This window comes from Cygnus olor, chromosome 23 (assembly GCF_009769625.2).
Source record: "Cygnus olor isolate bCygOlo1 chromosome 23, bCygOlo1.pri.v2, whole genome shotgun sequence".
Lineage (NCBI taxonomy): Eukaryota > Metazoa > Chordata > Aves > Anseriformes > Anatidae > Cygnus > Cygnus olor.
The window spans coordinates 2,683,580-2,697,213 of NC_049191.1; the positions used below are offsets into that span (position 1 = coordinate 2,683,580).

Here is a 13,634-nt window from a genome sequence, read left to right on the forward strand (position 1 = left end):
AGCATTGTGCAGGGGAGGCACCAGAGGTCTCACCTGCTGCAGCTCCGCCGGCACCCATTTGCCCAGGCTGCTGTTGGCCGGGTCGGGGACGCTGGGCCAGAACTGCTGCTTCACCCTGGGGGTGACAGAACGAGGGGGTCAGCACAGCGCCCAGGAGCTGGCTGCTGTGGGGCTGGGGCTCAGCATCAGGATGGAGCCGTCCCCTCCCTGCCTTCAGCCCCTCTGACAGCCAGGGACAAGGGCAGCTCCAGCCCTGTGCAGACCCCGGTCCTGACCCCACAGCGGGGCTCTCGGCGCTCACCTCCCGTTCTTCTGGAAGCAGATCAGCAGGACTATGAGCAGGACAAAGATCAGCCCCAGGGTCAGGAAGAGGATCTGGATTTCAATGTCATCTGGAAAGCAGGCAGGGGATGGGGTCACAGCAAGAAGTGCCCCTTGCAGACTGGGGGGGACAGTGATGGGGCAAGTTTGGGGCAGGACCTGGCTCCGGTGGGTCCCCTCACACCCCTCCAGCGTCCCCAAAGCCCCACGCGGCCGTGCCTCACCTAGCACCATGGTCACCAGGGTGAGGCTGGTGCTGTTGGTGCTGCCGCCGACCGTGGATGCCATGATGTGCACTTTGTAGAGGGTTGATGGCTTCAGGTCCCGGATGATGAAGGAATTGAAAGAGGAGTTCACAACGGCACCTGCAGAGGCACAGGGGCTGTTGGAAGGCCTGGGGCAGCTCCGCGGCTTGGCCGTGCCCTGCGCCCTGCACAGCCTGACCGAGGGCTGCCCGGCAGGGCTGGGCTCCAGCAGGGAGAGGGGAAGGGCAGAACAATAAAATCATGGGAGGGTTTGGGTTGGAAGAGACCTTAAAGCCCACCCAGTTCCAACCCCAGTGCCACGGGCAGGGACAGCTCCCACTAAAACAGGTAGATTAAAGCCCCTTGGGTCCATATCCATCTGAGCAGGGCCAGGGGCTGCTGACACCCTGCACAGCACAGCTGAGGTGGGGCAGGGCACAGGGACGGGACTCACTGGCCACCTCGGCGGTGCTGTTGGCCCAGAAGATGGTGTAGTTGGTGATGAAGCCGTTCTGCAGCTCAACGGCCACCGAGTCCCAGCAGAGCTCTGCGTGGGACTTGCTGATGCTCTTCAGGTGCAGCTTCGGGGCGTGGGATGGTGCTGGAACGGAGCAGGACAAGCGACTGAGCACGGTGCTGAGCTGCTGCCTCTGTGCCCTGGGAGGCTCGGTGCAGCCACAGCAAGCCAAATCCCAGCCCGGTGGGCTGAGATCTTCTGCACAGCCCCTAAATTAGGGGCACAAGGGGACCAAGGTGGGCCCCGAGGGGAGGTGCTGGTAACACACGCACCCTTCTGCCTGGAGTAGGCTGCTGTGTGGGCAGGCGTCCCGACAGCATCCTTGTAGAGGGGGCACACCGAGACGTTGTACTGCTGGAAGGGCTCGATGCCGTCTGCAATGGAGAGCAGAGGGGGGCTGCGGGTTGGGGGGCTGCTGAGCCCCCCCGGTTGTGCCAGCCCCAGGGGAGCCGATGCGGAGCAGGGAGGGAGCGTGTGGCGTGGGCTCTGGGCAGGGGTTGATGCTGGGAGCCCCAGCCACAGGCACAGGACAGACCCTGCGGCACAAAACCCTGCACAGCCAGCCAGGAGGGCCGGGATCCCCCCGGACCCCACCGGATTCCCCCACTTACCATGGATGAGGGCGGCGGTGGCGGCCCCATTGCGCTCCATCTGCCAGCAGGCGTTGCAGCGGCCGGGCTCCGAGGCCACCCGCTGCCACTCCAGCACATAGGCGGCCACCGGGGCCGTGGGTGCCTCCCAGCGCACCCAGAGGCTGCGCTCGCCTCCGGGTACGGCCCGGAGCCCAGCCAGGGGCTGACCTGCGTGGGGACAGCCAGCGGGGCTGAGGGCAGAGGGGAGCAGCCCGGCCCTGCTCCCTGCAGCCGAGAGCCCCCCGTGCCCCTGCGCGCTGCCTGGGTGCCCACGCAGGCTTTGAGCCTCGTGGGGAGCCTCTCTGGGAGCCCCGTGGGTGCTCACCCTCCCTCGGGGCTGCAGCCACATTAAAAATGCCACCCAAACCCCTGCGAGGGGGAAGCTTTCAGCCCACGAGAGCTGCTCTTTCAGACCCTCACCTTTCCTCTCCAGGAGCACGACCTCGGTCGCTGCCGACTCGCCGGCGGCGTTGTAGGCTGAGAGGTAGAGCCTCCTGGTCCCCGCCGGGGCGGTGAAGTCGCAGTGGGTGTCAGAGGTGTTGCAGACAGTCGGGGGCTCCTTGCCTCTCCTCCTGGGCCCCAGAGCCACGCGGTACCCCAGCAAACGCCCGTTTGCCTCCCGTTGCCGCGGGGCCTGGGCGCAGATGGGGCTTACAGGGGGGGCTCTGTCCCGAAGGAGATGCCCTGTGCTCCCCACCTCTCCCCACGTGCGCTCACCTTCCACCGCAGCTGCACCTCCATCCTCCTGCCCGCCGGGTCCGGCCGCGTACTCCACCAAGCATCCAGCTTCCCCGTGGGGGCTGCAGCGGGACAGGGGTGAGTGTGGCAGTGTCCTTGCAGCCACGCTGCCCAGGGGGTGTGCAGGGCCCCCCCGGACGTCTCTGCGCCCACCTTTCTCATGGGTGGTGTGGTTCCTGGCCGCGCTCCACTCGCTCCAGTGGCCACGCGCCGAGTGCCGCCGGCAGCGCATCTGGAAGAGGTAACGCGTCCCGAAGAGGAGCCCGCAGCACTGCGCCGTGCCGGCCTGGCCGACGATGCCGGTGACCTGGGGGCAGCCGGAGCAGGGTCAGCGCTGGTTCCTGCCTCCAAACCCCATCCAGCTGTGGGGGTACAGCCCCGGGAGCTGGGTGCTGGTGTGCGCATGTGAGGGGCACGCTGCTGTCCCCTTCCCAGGTCACTGCACGCGTCCCGTCATCATCTTCCCCCTCCAAGGAGGGGAAAAGAGGGAGCTGCTCTGGCTGGGCTCAGGACCAGGCTCGGGTCTGGCCCCATAGCACTGCCCTGGGATTTTGAAGGCAGGGAGCCACTACGATGGCACCGCAGGCAAAATGCGGCTGCTGCATCCCTCCTGGGAGGGACCCGGGGGCTGCAACCTGCCCCTGGATGTGCCCAAGGGTGCAGAAAGCAGGGCACAAACCCCGGCTGAGCTCGGAGCGGGTCGGGAGGGGATCCTGGTTCCTGCATTCCCCAGGGCCCCGCTGCCCCCAGCAGCACTCACCAGCGCCCAGGCGGGGTCCTCGGGGGGCCGGTAGCGCAGCTCGCACCGCAGCTCCATGTGCGCGCTGCTCGGCGCCACCGCCCAGGCCAGGGCGACGCAGTCGGTCTGGGGGGGCACGGACTGGATGCTCCGCAGGGCCGGGGGGTCCAGCTGGGCTGCAGGGAGAGACGGGGGAGCTGGGGGTGCTCGTGGGGCTGTGCCGGGGCCGCATCCTGGCACGGGGCTGTTGTTATCAACGCCTCGAACCCCAGCGGGGCTGCGGCTTGTGCTGAGGTTGGGGTGAGGAACAGGGAAGGATCCTCCCCAAAATGTTTTGGACAGGACTTTGTGAGAAGGGGCAGGAGTGCAATGAGGTGCAAGCAACCTGCAGCACACGGGGAGAGCCTGGGGAAATTCATCTTTTTCTTCACGAACCAAAAGTTTTGCAACTGGCCCCGCCATGGGCAGGGGCTACCCCCCGTCTCCACCGGCTCTGCCCACTCCACTCTGGGACACGGGGACGATGCCCAGGAGCACGGTGCCAGCACCGGCGTACACCACGGGCTGCGCTAACTCCTACAGGGGAGAGAAGCACCCCGAGGGGTGCAGGATTGGTGCACAGCCCAGGAAGGCGGCAGGTCCGTGTCTGTATGGGGGCAAGGACCCGCTCCGAGCGGTGCAGCTGGGCTGGTTTGCTGACAGCCCGTCCCCAGCAGGACGCCACGCGATGTCTGGGAAGGTTCCTGTTATAAATAGTTGATGGGAGCCGGATACATTATTAATGGACCTCCTGAATAAATGGGTAATCAATTGCTGGAGAGAGCTGTAGAGTGCAGCAGGTCAACTGACGGCTCATAACCCGCCGGCACACGCCGCACAGCTCTGTAACGCGGCGCTGGCACCTATTCATCCTGGCAGGCCATTTATCACGGCAACCTGCCTGTAAAATACGACCCGGGAGCCTGACACGCTCTAACAGTGCTCTAATATCCCTCTCTCACCGATAATTAGTCTCCCCAGGCCCTCGTTTGTGCGTGGGGAGGGCGGCGGCGGCCGTCACTCACCGACGTCCATGGGGTCGATGCGGAGGTGCTCGGACTCGGCCGTGCCCAGCGCGTTGGAGGCGGCCACCCAGATCTCCATCTGCCGGTACAGCTGCAGCAGCCGCCGCGGCACCGTGCAGTGGCTGAGGCCACCTTGCGGGGTGCAGCCCGTCACCGCCGGGGCTCTGCTCCTGCGGGGGGAGAGGGGTGGGCTCAGGGGGCGGAGGACGGGCTGGGTTGGTGGGGAGAGGGCTGGGATATGCAGCCGAAGGGAAGGGATGGGGATGGTGTCCCCCGGCAGGGCTTACGTGGAGCACTTGAGCGCGACGCTGGTGGGGAGGTGGCTGTCGGCTCCCGGCTCCCAGCGGCACGTCAGCCCGTAGTCGCTGAGGTTCAGCAGGCAGCTGAGGTTGGAGGGCTTGGCAGGGGGGTCTAGGAGAGAGCAGCCAGGAGAGGAGCTGGGCAAAATGCCCCGTCTCGGGCGTGGAGAAGCCGCGGCCACCCCGAGCATCGCTGCCTGGCTGGGAGCGCGCGGCGACGGCAGCACCTCGGGGGGAGACACGTGCATGGTGGACTTACAGCCCGCCCGGATCTCGGCCAGGCCGACCCGCTGCTTGGTCCCGTTCCACTCCACCCAGCACCACAGCTTGGCCTGCGTGCGGTTGAACTGGGCCAGGGTCAGGTTGGACACCTCGGTGTCCCCCGCGCCGCAGCACTGGCTCCCGGCCACCGTCTCGTTGTCCAGCATCCAGGAGATCCGGACCCGCCTGCCCTCCAGCCCGCGGCACAGCCTGCTGCGCACGCTGCAGGACGCCGTGACGGCCGACCCCAGCAGCACAACGGGCGAGCCCACATCCACCGAGGCACAGCCGAGGGTCCCTGCAGGCGGGGAGAGCGTGTCACAGCCTGGGCACGGCCGTGACAAAGCCGTCTCAGCCCCCCGGCACCAAGGCAGGGCAGGAGCAGGGCTCCTTTCCTGAGAGGGGCCCCGCAGCCTCCGGAGGGGAAGAGCCGGGCGTTGGGCAAGCCTTTCACAGCCGTGCTGGGCCCCATCCTGCCGGTGCTCCTGTCCCCGGCACACCCCCAGCTGGTGGGATGGGCACCGGGCACCTTGAGGACTCTGGGGGCACGGGGCTGGGTCCCCACTCACCGCCCAGGCGGAGGAGCAGGAGCAGGGAGAGCCGCAGCAGCAAGGGCGACCCCGCACCGCGCCTGGCCATGGTCTGCTCCGTGGGTTTGGCATCACCTGGAACGGAGACGCAGCGAGTTGGGAAGGGGCTCGGGGTGAGGAGGGATAGAGGAGCCCGTGACGGCCGTGGATTGTTCCTGGAGGACGATGTCCCTTTGGCATCACCCACAGCTGCCCTCCTGCAGCACTGACACGTCCGTCCCCGGGCTCAGCCTGTGCTGCTGCAGGGGTCACTTTGGATCTCCCCACCGACAGACCACGCTCACCAGGTCTCGGCGCCGGCACTCCGGGGCACAAACGCCCTGTGCTTCGCTGCACCACGGGCTGATCTTGTATCGGGTATCTTCAGCCCCTGCTGGGGAGAGATTTGTGGTTTGAGCAGGGGTTAGAGCTGGGGTTTCAGGCAGCAGAGATAAGCTGAAACAGGGAAACAAATGAATGAAGGCGACGCAGCAGGGCTGGCCAAGCCTGCAGGGCCTCGGGGTGCTGCCTGAATCCTCTCCCTGCACTTCTTGCACTGCATCCTGTGACTGTGGAGGGGTCCCGGTGCCAGCTCTCCCCGTGCCCTGTCCCAGCCTCATCCCCCTGGTGCTGGGCACCTGCCCCATCCCAGCACCCGGCTCTGAGTGCTCTCAGCGCCTCTCCCCCTGCTCTGATGTCCTGCGTGGGCGGTAGGAAAGCAGCCAGCCTGGGGCACTGTGGCCCCCTGGCACACGTGGCTGGGGATGGCAGGGGACAGCAGAGCCACCCGTGGCCGAGGGGACCCCAGCACCCCGCGCCCCATCCCTACCTCTCCGTCTGGCCGCCGTCACCGCCCGCTCCCAGCGCCGGCCTCCGGCTCCCGGCGGCTCCCTGCGCTCAGCCCGTTTGCCAACATGCTGCTTTCACCGTTAGTTCCTCAAAACCAGCGCCGTTAATTGCTGCGACTCTCTGAAGAAGGTGATTGCAAAACACTTCCCTGAAGGCTGGACTGCCTCGCTCGCTGCAGGAAGGAAAGAGCCCGGCGGCACGCACGCATCCAGCGCCGGGGAGCAGCACCCGGCCTCCCCACCCTTCCCGCTCCAGCACCACCATCTCCCGGCTGGGGCTGCGGAGAGGGACACGGCATGGGGGAATGGATGGGGACACGGTTTTGGGGTGCTGGAGTGGCGTTTTCCAGCAGCACCTCGCCCTGGGTGCTGCCCGGCTGCCGAGTGGCTCTGCGGGCACTGCTGCCCGAGGCAGGGAGCCATCGGCTCCCCGGGGAAACCCGCGTCCCGCGGGGTAAACAGGGGATTGCCCAACCCGCCACGCACTGCAGCCTTCGCAACGGCGGCGGCTGTTGTGCAAACGGGTGTTTACTACGGGATTTGTAGCACGCGTCTTGCCGTCAGCGCTGCCTCACTCAGCGCTCACGCAACCCCTGCTGCAAACAGCCCGACCGCGGGGCCGGGGATGCTGAGACTGGGGCCGTGGGAGCGTGACCCCCACGCCGATGTTGCCCAAAATGCGGGCGGCCAGGGGTGGGAGGCGCAGCCCCAGCATCTCCCGTGGAGCCGGACCTCTCGCAGGATGGAGCTGGCCGGGCTGTGGCCGTCGCACCTTGCAGACCCCAAACCTGAGCATGGGTCCGTTCCCTGAATCTCCCCGCCCCAGGTCCCAGCACCCAGTCTCCAGCCCCTCAGGCAAGATTTCAACCGAGAAGTGCACACAAATGGGGAAAAACCCAACCGAGCTCCTTGGTGGGCACCCAGACGTGTGCATCCCCCTGGGACCGGACGCTCGGGGGCTCCGTCCCCGTCTCCAGCTGGTACCCAGTGAAGCCCCACAGGGGCCGTTTCCCGCAGCGGGGCAGGAGGGGGGCCCTTGCAACATTCCCCTCGGGTGTAGCAACCCCCAGTATTTGACCACGGAAATCTTCTTTGCAGGCTGTTTACTGCCGAGAGCAGGAATATCGGTGCCGGTAGCTATGGCGACGTGGGCATCTCCGTGGGAACCGGCGAGGGATGGCGAAAGCTGTAAACACAAAACTGGGCAAAAACAAGCTCTGCCCTGCGCGCTGCCGGGCACGGAACCACGGCTGGGTGTCCCCACGGGTGTCCGTGGGGCTGAGCACCCCCGGGTGCCTGCCCCTGGGCTCCTTTCTCCCCTCTTCCGCAGGGAGAGGGTTTGATGCGGGATGGGTGGAAGGGGTGGATGCGTCCCACGGCAGCTCTCTCAGTTCCCCTCCGGCTCTGAGTCACTCTCACAAGCCCACGGACCCCGTCCCGTGGGTGGGACAGGAGGACGAGCGGTGCCGTGACGTCCCCATGGCCTCGGGAGGGGGACAGGGGGACGTGGAGGGAGCGGATGAGAGCCAGGGGGGTCACGCAGGGCTCTGGGACCCACCTGCAGCGGTGCAGACGTGGGTGCTGACACCGGGAAGGGTGCAGGACAGAGCAGGGAGCCCACTTTGGGGACACGAGGGTGCTTGGGGCCAGTACCAGGCTGCCTGCGGGTGGGCGGTGGGCAGGGGGCTGCCAGCCCGTGGCACGAGGCAGCAGGTGGGGAGGCGGGGAGGGGAAGCAGCAGCAGCACTGCGGGGCTTTTCCTCGGTCACAGCGCATGGGATGGGGACCGAGGGCTGGTGGCACCTCTCAGAGCCACCCTGGGCACCACCCACAGTGCTGGAGGTGGCAGAAAGGAACGGATCCAGGCACTGCTGATGGGCTCCAAGCACGGCACAGGGCGGTGGGGCCAGCAGCGACCCCACTGCGCATGGGGTAGGGGCACAGGGGCAGCCCCGAGCCAAGCCCCGCGCTGATGTGCCGGTGGGATGTCCTCAGGCATTTCACCAGCCCCTCTGATTAAATCCCTGCCGGGTGGATCACTGCCATTAGGCAAAGTAAAGGATGTTGCCGGCTTGCGTCGGCTCAGCTGTCAGCAAGAACCGGCCTCCCTAAAGAGATTTCTCCTTTCTTCTTTGCATTCCCTGGAAAAATAAAACATTGCCAGCCGTGTGAGATGTGAGATCTAAGTGCAAAGCTGGTGCAGCCTCTAACGGATCAGCGGAGCTGTTTAATTGCCTCCCGATGTGATTAATTCAAACAAACCCCAGCGCTCAGCCCAGCAGAGTCCCCGGCCGCGCCTCGCTGCAGGGTCCTGGGGGGGTCGGGGACCCTTGCCTGGGGGCTGCTGGCACAGGCAGGGCCTCATCTGCTCCCCTGCCCCTGCCTCAGTTTCCCCACACAACCTTTTTCCCACTTCTGAGCAATCTGTGTAATTAGCGGTGCTAACGACCCCTCCTGATTTGGTTAAGGGATGGCTTCCCCGGGCTTTACTCCTGTTCATCTTCCTGTTGTGATTTGCGTCAGGCCGGATCTGCGCTGGCCTTTCGGAGAGGGGCACTGCCTGTCCCTGTCCCTGTCCCCGGCGCTTTGAACATCTCTGCGAGAAACACTTTGTTTCTTAACACGCCGCGTTATTTGCAAAACGCTCAGATTACCTCCAGCCCCTTCCAACGACGGAAACTGTAGCGTGAGTCAGAGACGGCTCTGCTCCGGGCTGGGGCTGGCAGCTCCTGAGGTCATCCCGCGGCTGCTGACGGCAGCGGTGGCCGTACGGGGGGGTCCTGAGGCACCCGGACCCCTGTGGGGCTCAGCACCACGGTGCTGGGGGGCTCTGGTCCCCGTCGCCTGCACCGCAGCCGCTTTCTGCCTCCGCTACCCCAGTTCCTCACCAGCCACACGAATGCAAATTGGGAGCGAATTGATTGCGCGGGGTCCAGGAGGCTGACCTTGAACAAGGCTCCTGACACATTACTGTAATTAATGAGGCAGGACTATTAATTTTCCATGTTGCCGGGATGCGGACAGTCCCTGGTGGGCACGGGGAGGGGGAGGACGGGGCGGCGGGGCCGCCTGCCATCCTTCTTCCTTAATCTGCGAGATGCCAAAAGGATGTGGAGGAGCTGGAGCCACGCGCACGCCGCCGGCACGGGGAAACGGTGCCGGGGGGGTCCCTGTGTTTATCGGAGGGGCAGGAGCGGGGGGTGATGCCCAGGGGCAGGCAAGCTCCTGGAGTACCTCTGGGATGCAGGGTGAGGGAATATAAAATGTGTGTCCCTAAATTTCTGGGTCTGATGCCCAGGTGGCAGAGGAACGTCCCCTGCCCGGCGGCTGAGCCCCTTCCCTGCTTCATCCTCACCCCCCTGCCCAGATTCCCCCTTTCCATCCCCATGAAAATCCCCACTCCTTTTCCCTACAAGATGTGCAGAGCCTCTCCTCCCTTCTCCATTGCTGGAAAACCCTCCCTGGGGACGCAGCGGGGCAGGGGACGTCTGCCCCCCCGTGTCCCCCACCTCCCCCTGGCCCCCGCGGCACATCTGGGAGCAGCCGCCCGCGGCGCTTCCCGGCAATCGGGCTGCGAGCACAGCGCTATTATTTTTCTGCTCTAATAAACACCCCTGACAATAATAGAAAGAAAAAAATCGGCTTTTATCAGGAGAAAAATATATCTGCAGATTATTTACTCACAGCCAATAGCCGCGGAACGAGGTCGTTAGCCCAGGCAAGTGGCTGACATGGAAACGGGGCAGCATCTGCCCAGGAGATCCCACACCCCGCTGCACGAACATGAAATTTTGGTTGGGTCTGACCGTGCTGCTGCTGATGCAGCCCCCAGCAGCATGCCCGGGGTAGGGGTGGGAAGCAGGCCGGGACCAAGCTGGTGCCCAGCATCCAGCACCAGGACTGGATCAGAGCCCCCAGCTCCTGCTGCAGCCGCCCAGCGCCCGGGTCCGCGGGAGCAGGAAACCCACGGCCCATTGCCTCGTGCTAATCACAAAGGGCAATTAAACGACTGCTTCTGGAGGGCTATAAACATCACCGATTTAAATCCAGTGACACACGGAAATGGGAATCCAACCAAGCAGCCTCCAGAAGTACTTTATTCCCCATTATTTTCATTAGCTGCCTTGTAATTTGATTTGTCCATCTCCTGCTGCTGGCTTTTTCCACAGCTAAGGGAAGCGATGAATGAAACCCCCTCGAGCTCGCTAACCTGGCCAGCGCCTGCGCCAGCCACGAGTCACCTCCTGCCACTGCTGTCACTGCTGTCACCGCTGCCACCACGGCCACGTGCTGGGTGCTGCAGGGCACTGTGCCAGGAAGGGAGCAGCTCCCTGGGGCCAGCAGGACCCTGAGGCATGGGGATGTGCCGGGCACCCATCGAGGCCCTGCCACCAGGCCGATCCCTAAAAAAATCCCTAAAAAAATCCCTAAATAGGGATCCCTAAAAATCCCTAAAAAAATCCCTAAAAAAATCCCTAAATAGGGATCCCTAAAAAAACCACTAAAAGAGTTGCTGTGCTTTCCAGCAGCCTCTCCAACCCAGAGCTGCACTGCTGGTGCTGGCGCTTTGCTCTGTGCTTCTCAGCAGGATGCTCGGGGGGGTCCCCATGTCTGGCACGGCCTCACCCCGCTGCTCTGTGCCCCCCCAGCTCGCCGCAGTCCCCCCCATCGCCTGCAGTTTCCTTGAAAGCTGCCAGGCTTGGCTGGGGCACCTCTGCGCATGAGGAGAGGAGAAAACACCCAGGTCTGCATTTCCTCCTCTAGAAATTAATCCCCCCCTTCATATTTAAAGGTATCAGTGAATGAGGCCAAGTTGTTAAGTGACAAAAGAAAAATGATTCTTGCCTTCCAGGGTTATTAAAATCATGTTCTACAAGTTTAGCAGCCACAAGGAAGCCCGGATAATGACAGATGATGATAATACATCTCCAGCACAGCCTGGTCTGTAATGATACTGCCCATATCTCTTGTATTACCACCAATTACTCAGCGTATAAGTATAATGAAAATGTACATCCATTCCGGGGAACTCCATTTGCCTTCTCTCAATCCCACTTCTTCCTCTCGCGGGCACTGAAGGAGGCGGCTGCTGCTTGCTGCTGGACCCCGCTCGGATCTGGGACCCTGGCAGGGGAAAGCAGCGACCCCCCTGCACGTCCTGGCTGCATGATGTCCATCTGTCTGTCCAGACCTTTGGTCTCATCCCTGCCTGGGGACATGTGGCATTGTGGGGCACTTAATCCTATTAAATCGGGGTGGAAGTGACCCAGATAAAGGTTGCCATCCGAGTGCGCCGGATCCATCCTGCTGCAGCACCTGGGAGCCGCTCGAAGCTCTCTCTGTGGAGGATTAACACAGATATATATTTCATCTGCTTTCTATTATCTTTCAGTTTATTCAGGTCAAAAAGCAGGAGACAACATCTTTTAGGATGAAAACATAATCTTTCAGAAAATTGAAAACCCAGCTCGCTGTTCGGGTAGAGTGCCGCTCGCTTCTGGGAAGGGCTCCAGGGCTGTGCAGCCCCAGGGCCAAATTTTGGAGGTCCCAGGCAGGTGCCACCCCCCTAGAGCTCCTGGGAAGCCCGTGCACATGCATGTGTGTGCCTGTGTGAGTGCACAGCCAGCAGCGGGGAGCCCTGGTGCCATCCCCACTCTGCCTTGGTGGGCACAAAATCCCCCCAAAAGAGGGAAATCCACACCACTTTGGAGCTTGCACATTCCCTGCCTGAACGTTTCGCTCGGAGCCAAGCTGCCGAAGCAGCGTTTGCTTTAAAACCAGCCTCCAGGTAGCAGAAGTTGCCTCATTATTCCTTAAATTAAAAGCCTTTATTTTTCCTCACTTTGTGTAACGCAGACGTGTGTGTTTAATGCATAATTAACGGCCCCTCCGTGCTCTGATCTGCCGGGCTGCGGAACGCGGCTACCTCCGCTGAGCAGACTGCGCTTCGTAGCACGGTTTTCAAGGAGTTATTAAAGAACGTAGGTGCATCTATTAATTATTTCATAAATATTAACGAGCCCTTAATGGCTGGCATCCTACTTTAACTTGCTCCTGGGGAGCCCACGTTTGAGGCGGCTGCTGCCTGCGGTGACCGCCGTGCCGGGGGACCTGAAGGGACGGCGCGGGGTGGGAGCGATTCGGGGCAACGCCAGCACTTGCACGGAAAGTCCTGGATTAAAATGTTAATCCCTGCCTCTTGCTTCTGCTGGTTTGCCACAATTCCTGTCTGGTGCAGGCACTTGCAGGTGATGGCAGCACAAAGCACACACTCGTATCTGGGTGATGCTGACCCTGCGGTGCTGGGGAGGGACACGGCTGGGGCTCTTGCTCCTGGTACCAAAGGTTGTCGTGGGCACATCTGGAGCTCCTGGAAGCGCAGAGTGAGGTCCAGGCCTCCCCATGAAAGTTGGAAATGAGAAATGCAAAGTCAAACCTACATCGTTTGGCACGTTTTCATCCCACCCTGCAAGCTGCCTTCCTCTGCATCGCTGCGGGATGTCTCCTGGCCGCGGTCCCCTTTGGGACACGTCTGCAGGACAGCGGGGCCGGTTTTGGGATCTCTCTGCTTCGGAAAGCCCCGGGTCAGGGGGGAGCAGCTCCGGCGTGGATACTGACGGGCGCTGGATGTGGGGGGAGACGCAGACATTTAATCAGGGTGACAGCACGGGGCTCTCCGGAGGCGCCGTGCTGCCATTTCCCGACATTAATGTTGCTTTGTGTCACCAGGCATTTTTTAATGTGGCTTGCCAGTAAAATAATTAGCCTTCTCTGGGGGCAAGGAGGAATTTATTTCTCCTCTGTGATGATACAGATGTCGCTCCTCAGCTGTCATTAGAAGGAAGCCGGGGCAGCACGCCTGGTATTTTTGGAAGTGTGGTGTGGATGCGAAGCGTGTCCTGGCCTCTGAAAAGCGAAGAACAATCTTTCAGGTGCGACGTCCTGCCGGGGATGTGCTGGTTGTGGGATCAGCGTGGCCCCATTAGTGTGGGGCTGGGGGACAGGGCCCCACATCGCTGTGCCCCACATCACAGTGCTGAGCGGGGCCATGGGCAGCTGGAGAGCCCCGGCCTCCCCTCCTGCCTCCTGAGCCCGCCTCGGCATCAGGCAGCTCTAACGAGGGCGCCTCTCCTCAAGAGGAGCGGTAATTAGAGCTAATGGATCAGCTTGTGTTAATGAGATCCCGATATTTAACGGTGAGATCCTGATATTTAGCGGGATCCCGATATCCCTGCAGCCCCGCGGGAGCTGGGGCCTCTTCTGAGCCCAGGAGATGGGGCTGGGCACCGGGTCCCTGGTGCTGAGCTCACACAGGCGACTCTCGTGGGCAGCCCCTGCGTTTCATCTGGGGTCAGTTCATGGTGCAGGGGGGTTTCAGCAGGATTTAGCCGGGGATAAGAG

General features: G+C 62.9%; 1 protein-coding gene across 14 annotated transcripts in view; it reads right to left on the minus strand.

The window, feature by feature from the left end:
* Positions 1–13,634, minus strand: part of CSF3R (colony stimulating factor 3 receptor) — a 63,593-nt gene that overhangs the window by 3,647 nt on the left and 46,312 nt on the right. For 2 of the 14 annotated variants that reach the window (XM_040534918.1, XM_040534916.1), the window contains exons 3-15: positions 6,215–6,354; positions 4,544–5,779; positions 4,257–4,426; positions 3,214–3,368; positions 2,607–2,760; positions 2,433–2,515; positions 2,136–2,349; positions 1,695–1,883; positions 1,356–1,457; positions 1,021–1,167; positions 546–686; positions 302–392; positions 34–115 (exon numbers count right to left, since the gene is read on the minus strand). In XM_040534918.1, the coding sequence (XP_040390852.1) occupies positions 34–115; positions 302–392; positions 546–686; positions 1,021–1,167; positions 1,356–1,457; positions 1,695–1,883; positions 2,136–2,349; positions 2,433–2,515; positions 2,607–2,760; positions 3,214–3,368; positions 4,257–4,426; positions 4,544–5,586 (2,571 nt within the window). In that variant the 5' untranslated portion in view covers positions 5,587–5,779; positions 6,215–6,354. Of the gene's footprint in view, positions 1–33; positions 116–301; positions 393–545; positions 687–1,020; positions 1,168–1,355; positions 1,458–1,694; positions 1,884–2,135; positions 2,350–2,432; positions 2,516–2,606; positions 2,761–3,213; positions 4,133–4,256; positions 4,427–4,543; positions 5,842–6,214; positions 6,671–13,634 lie in introns of those variants that run through there. The other 12 variants (XM_040534926.1, XM_040534925.1, XM_040534927.1 and 9 more) reach the window with 12 other exon arrangements.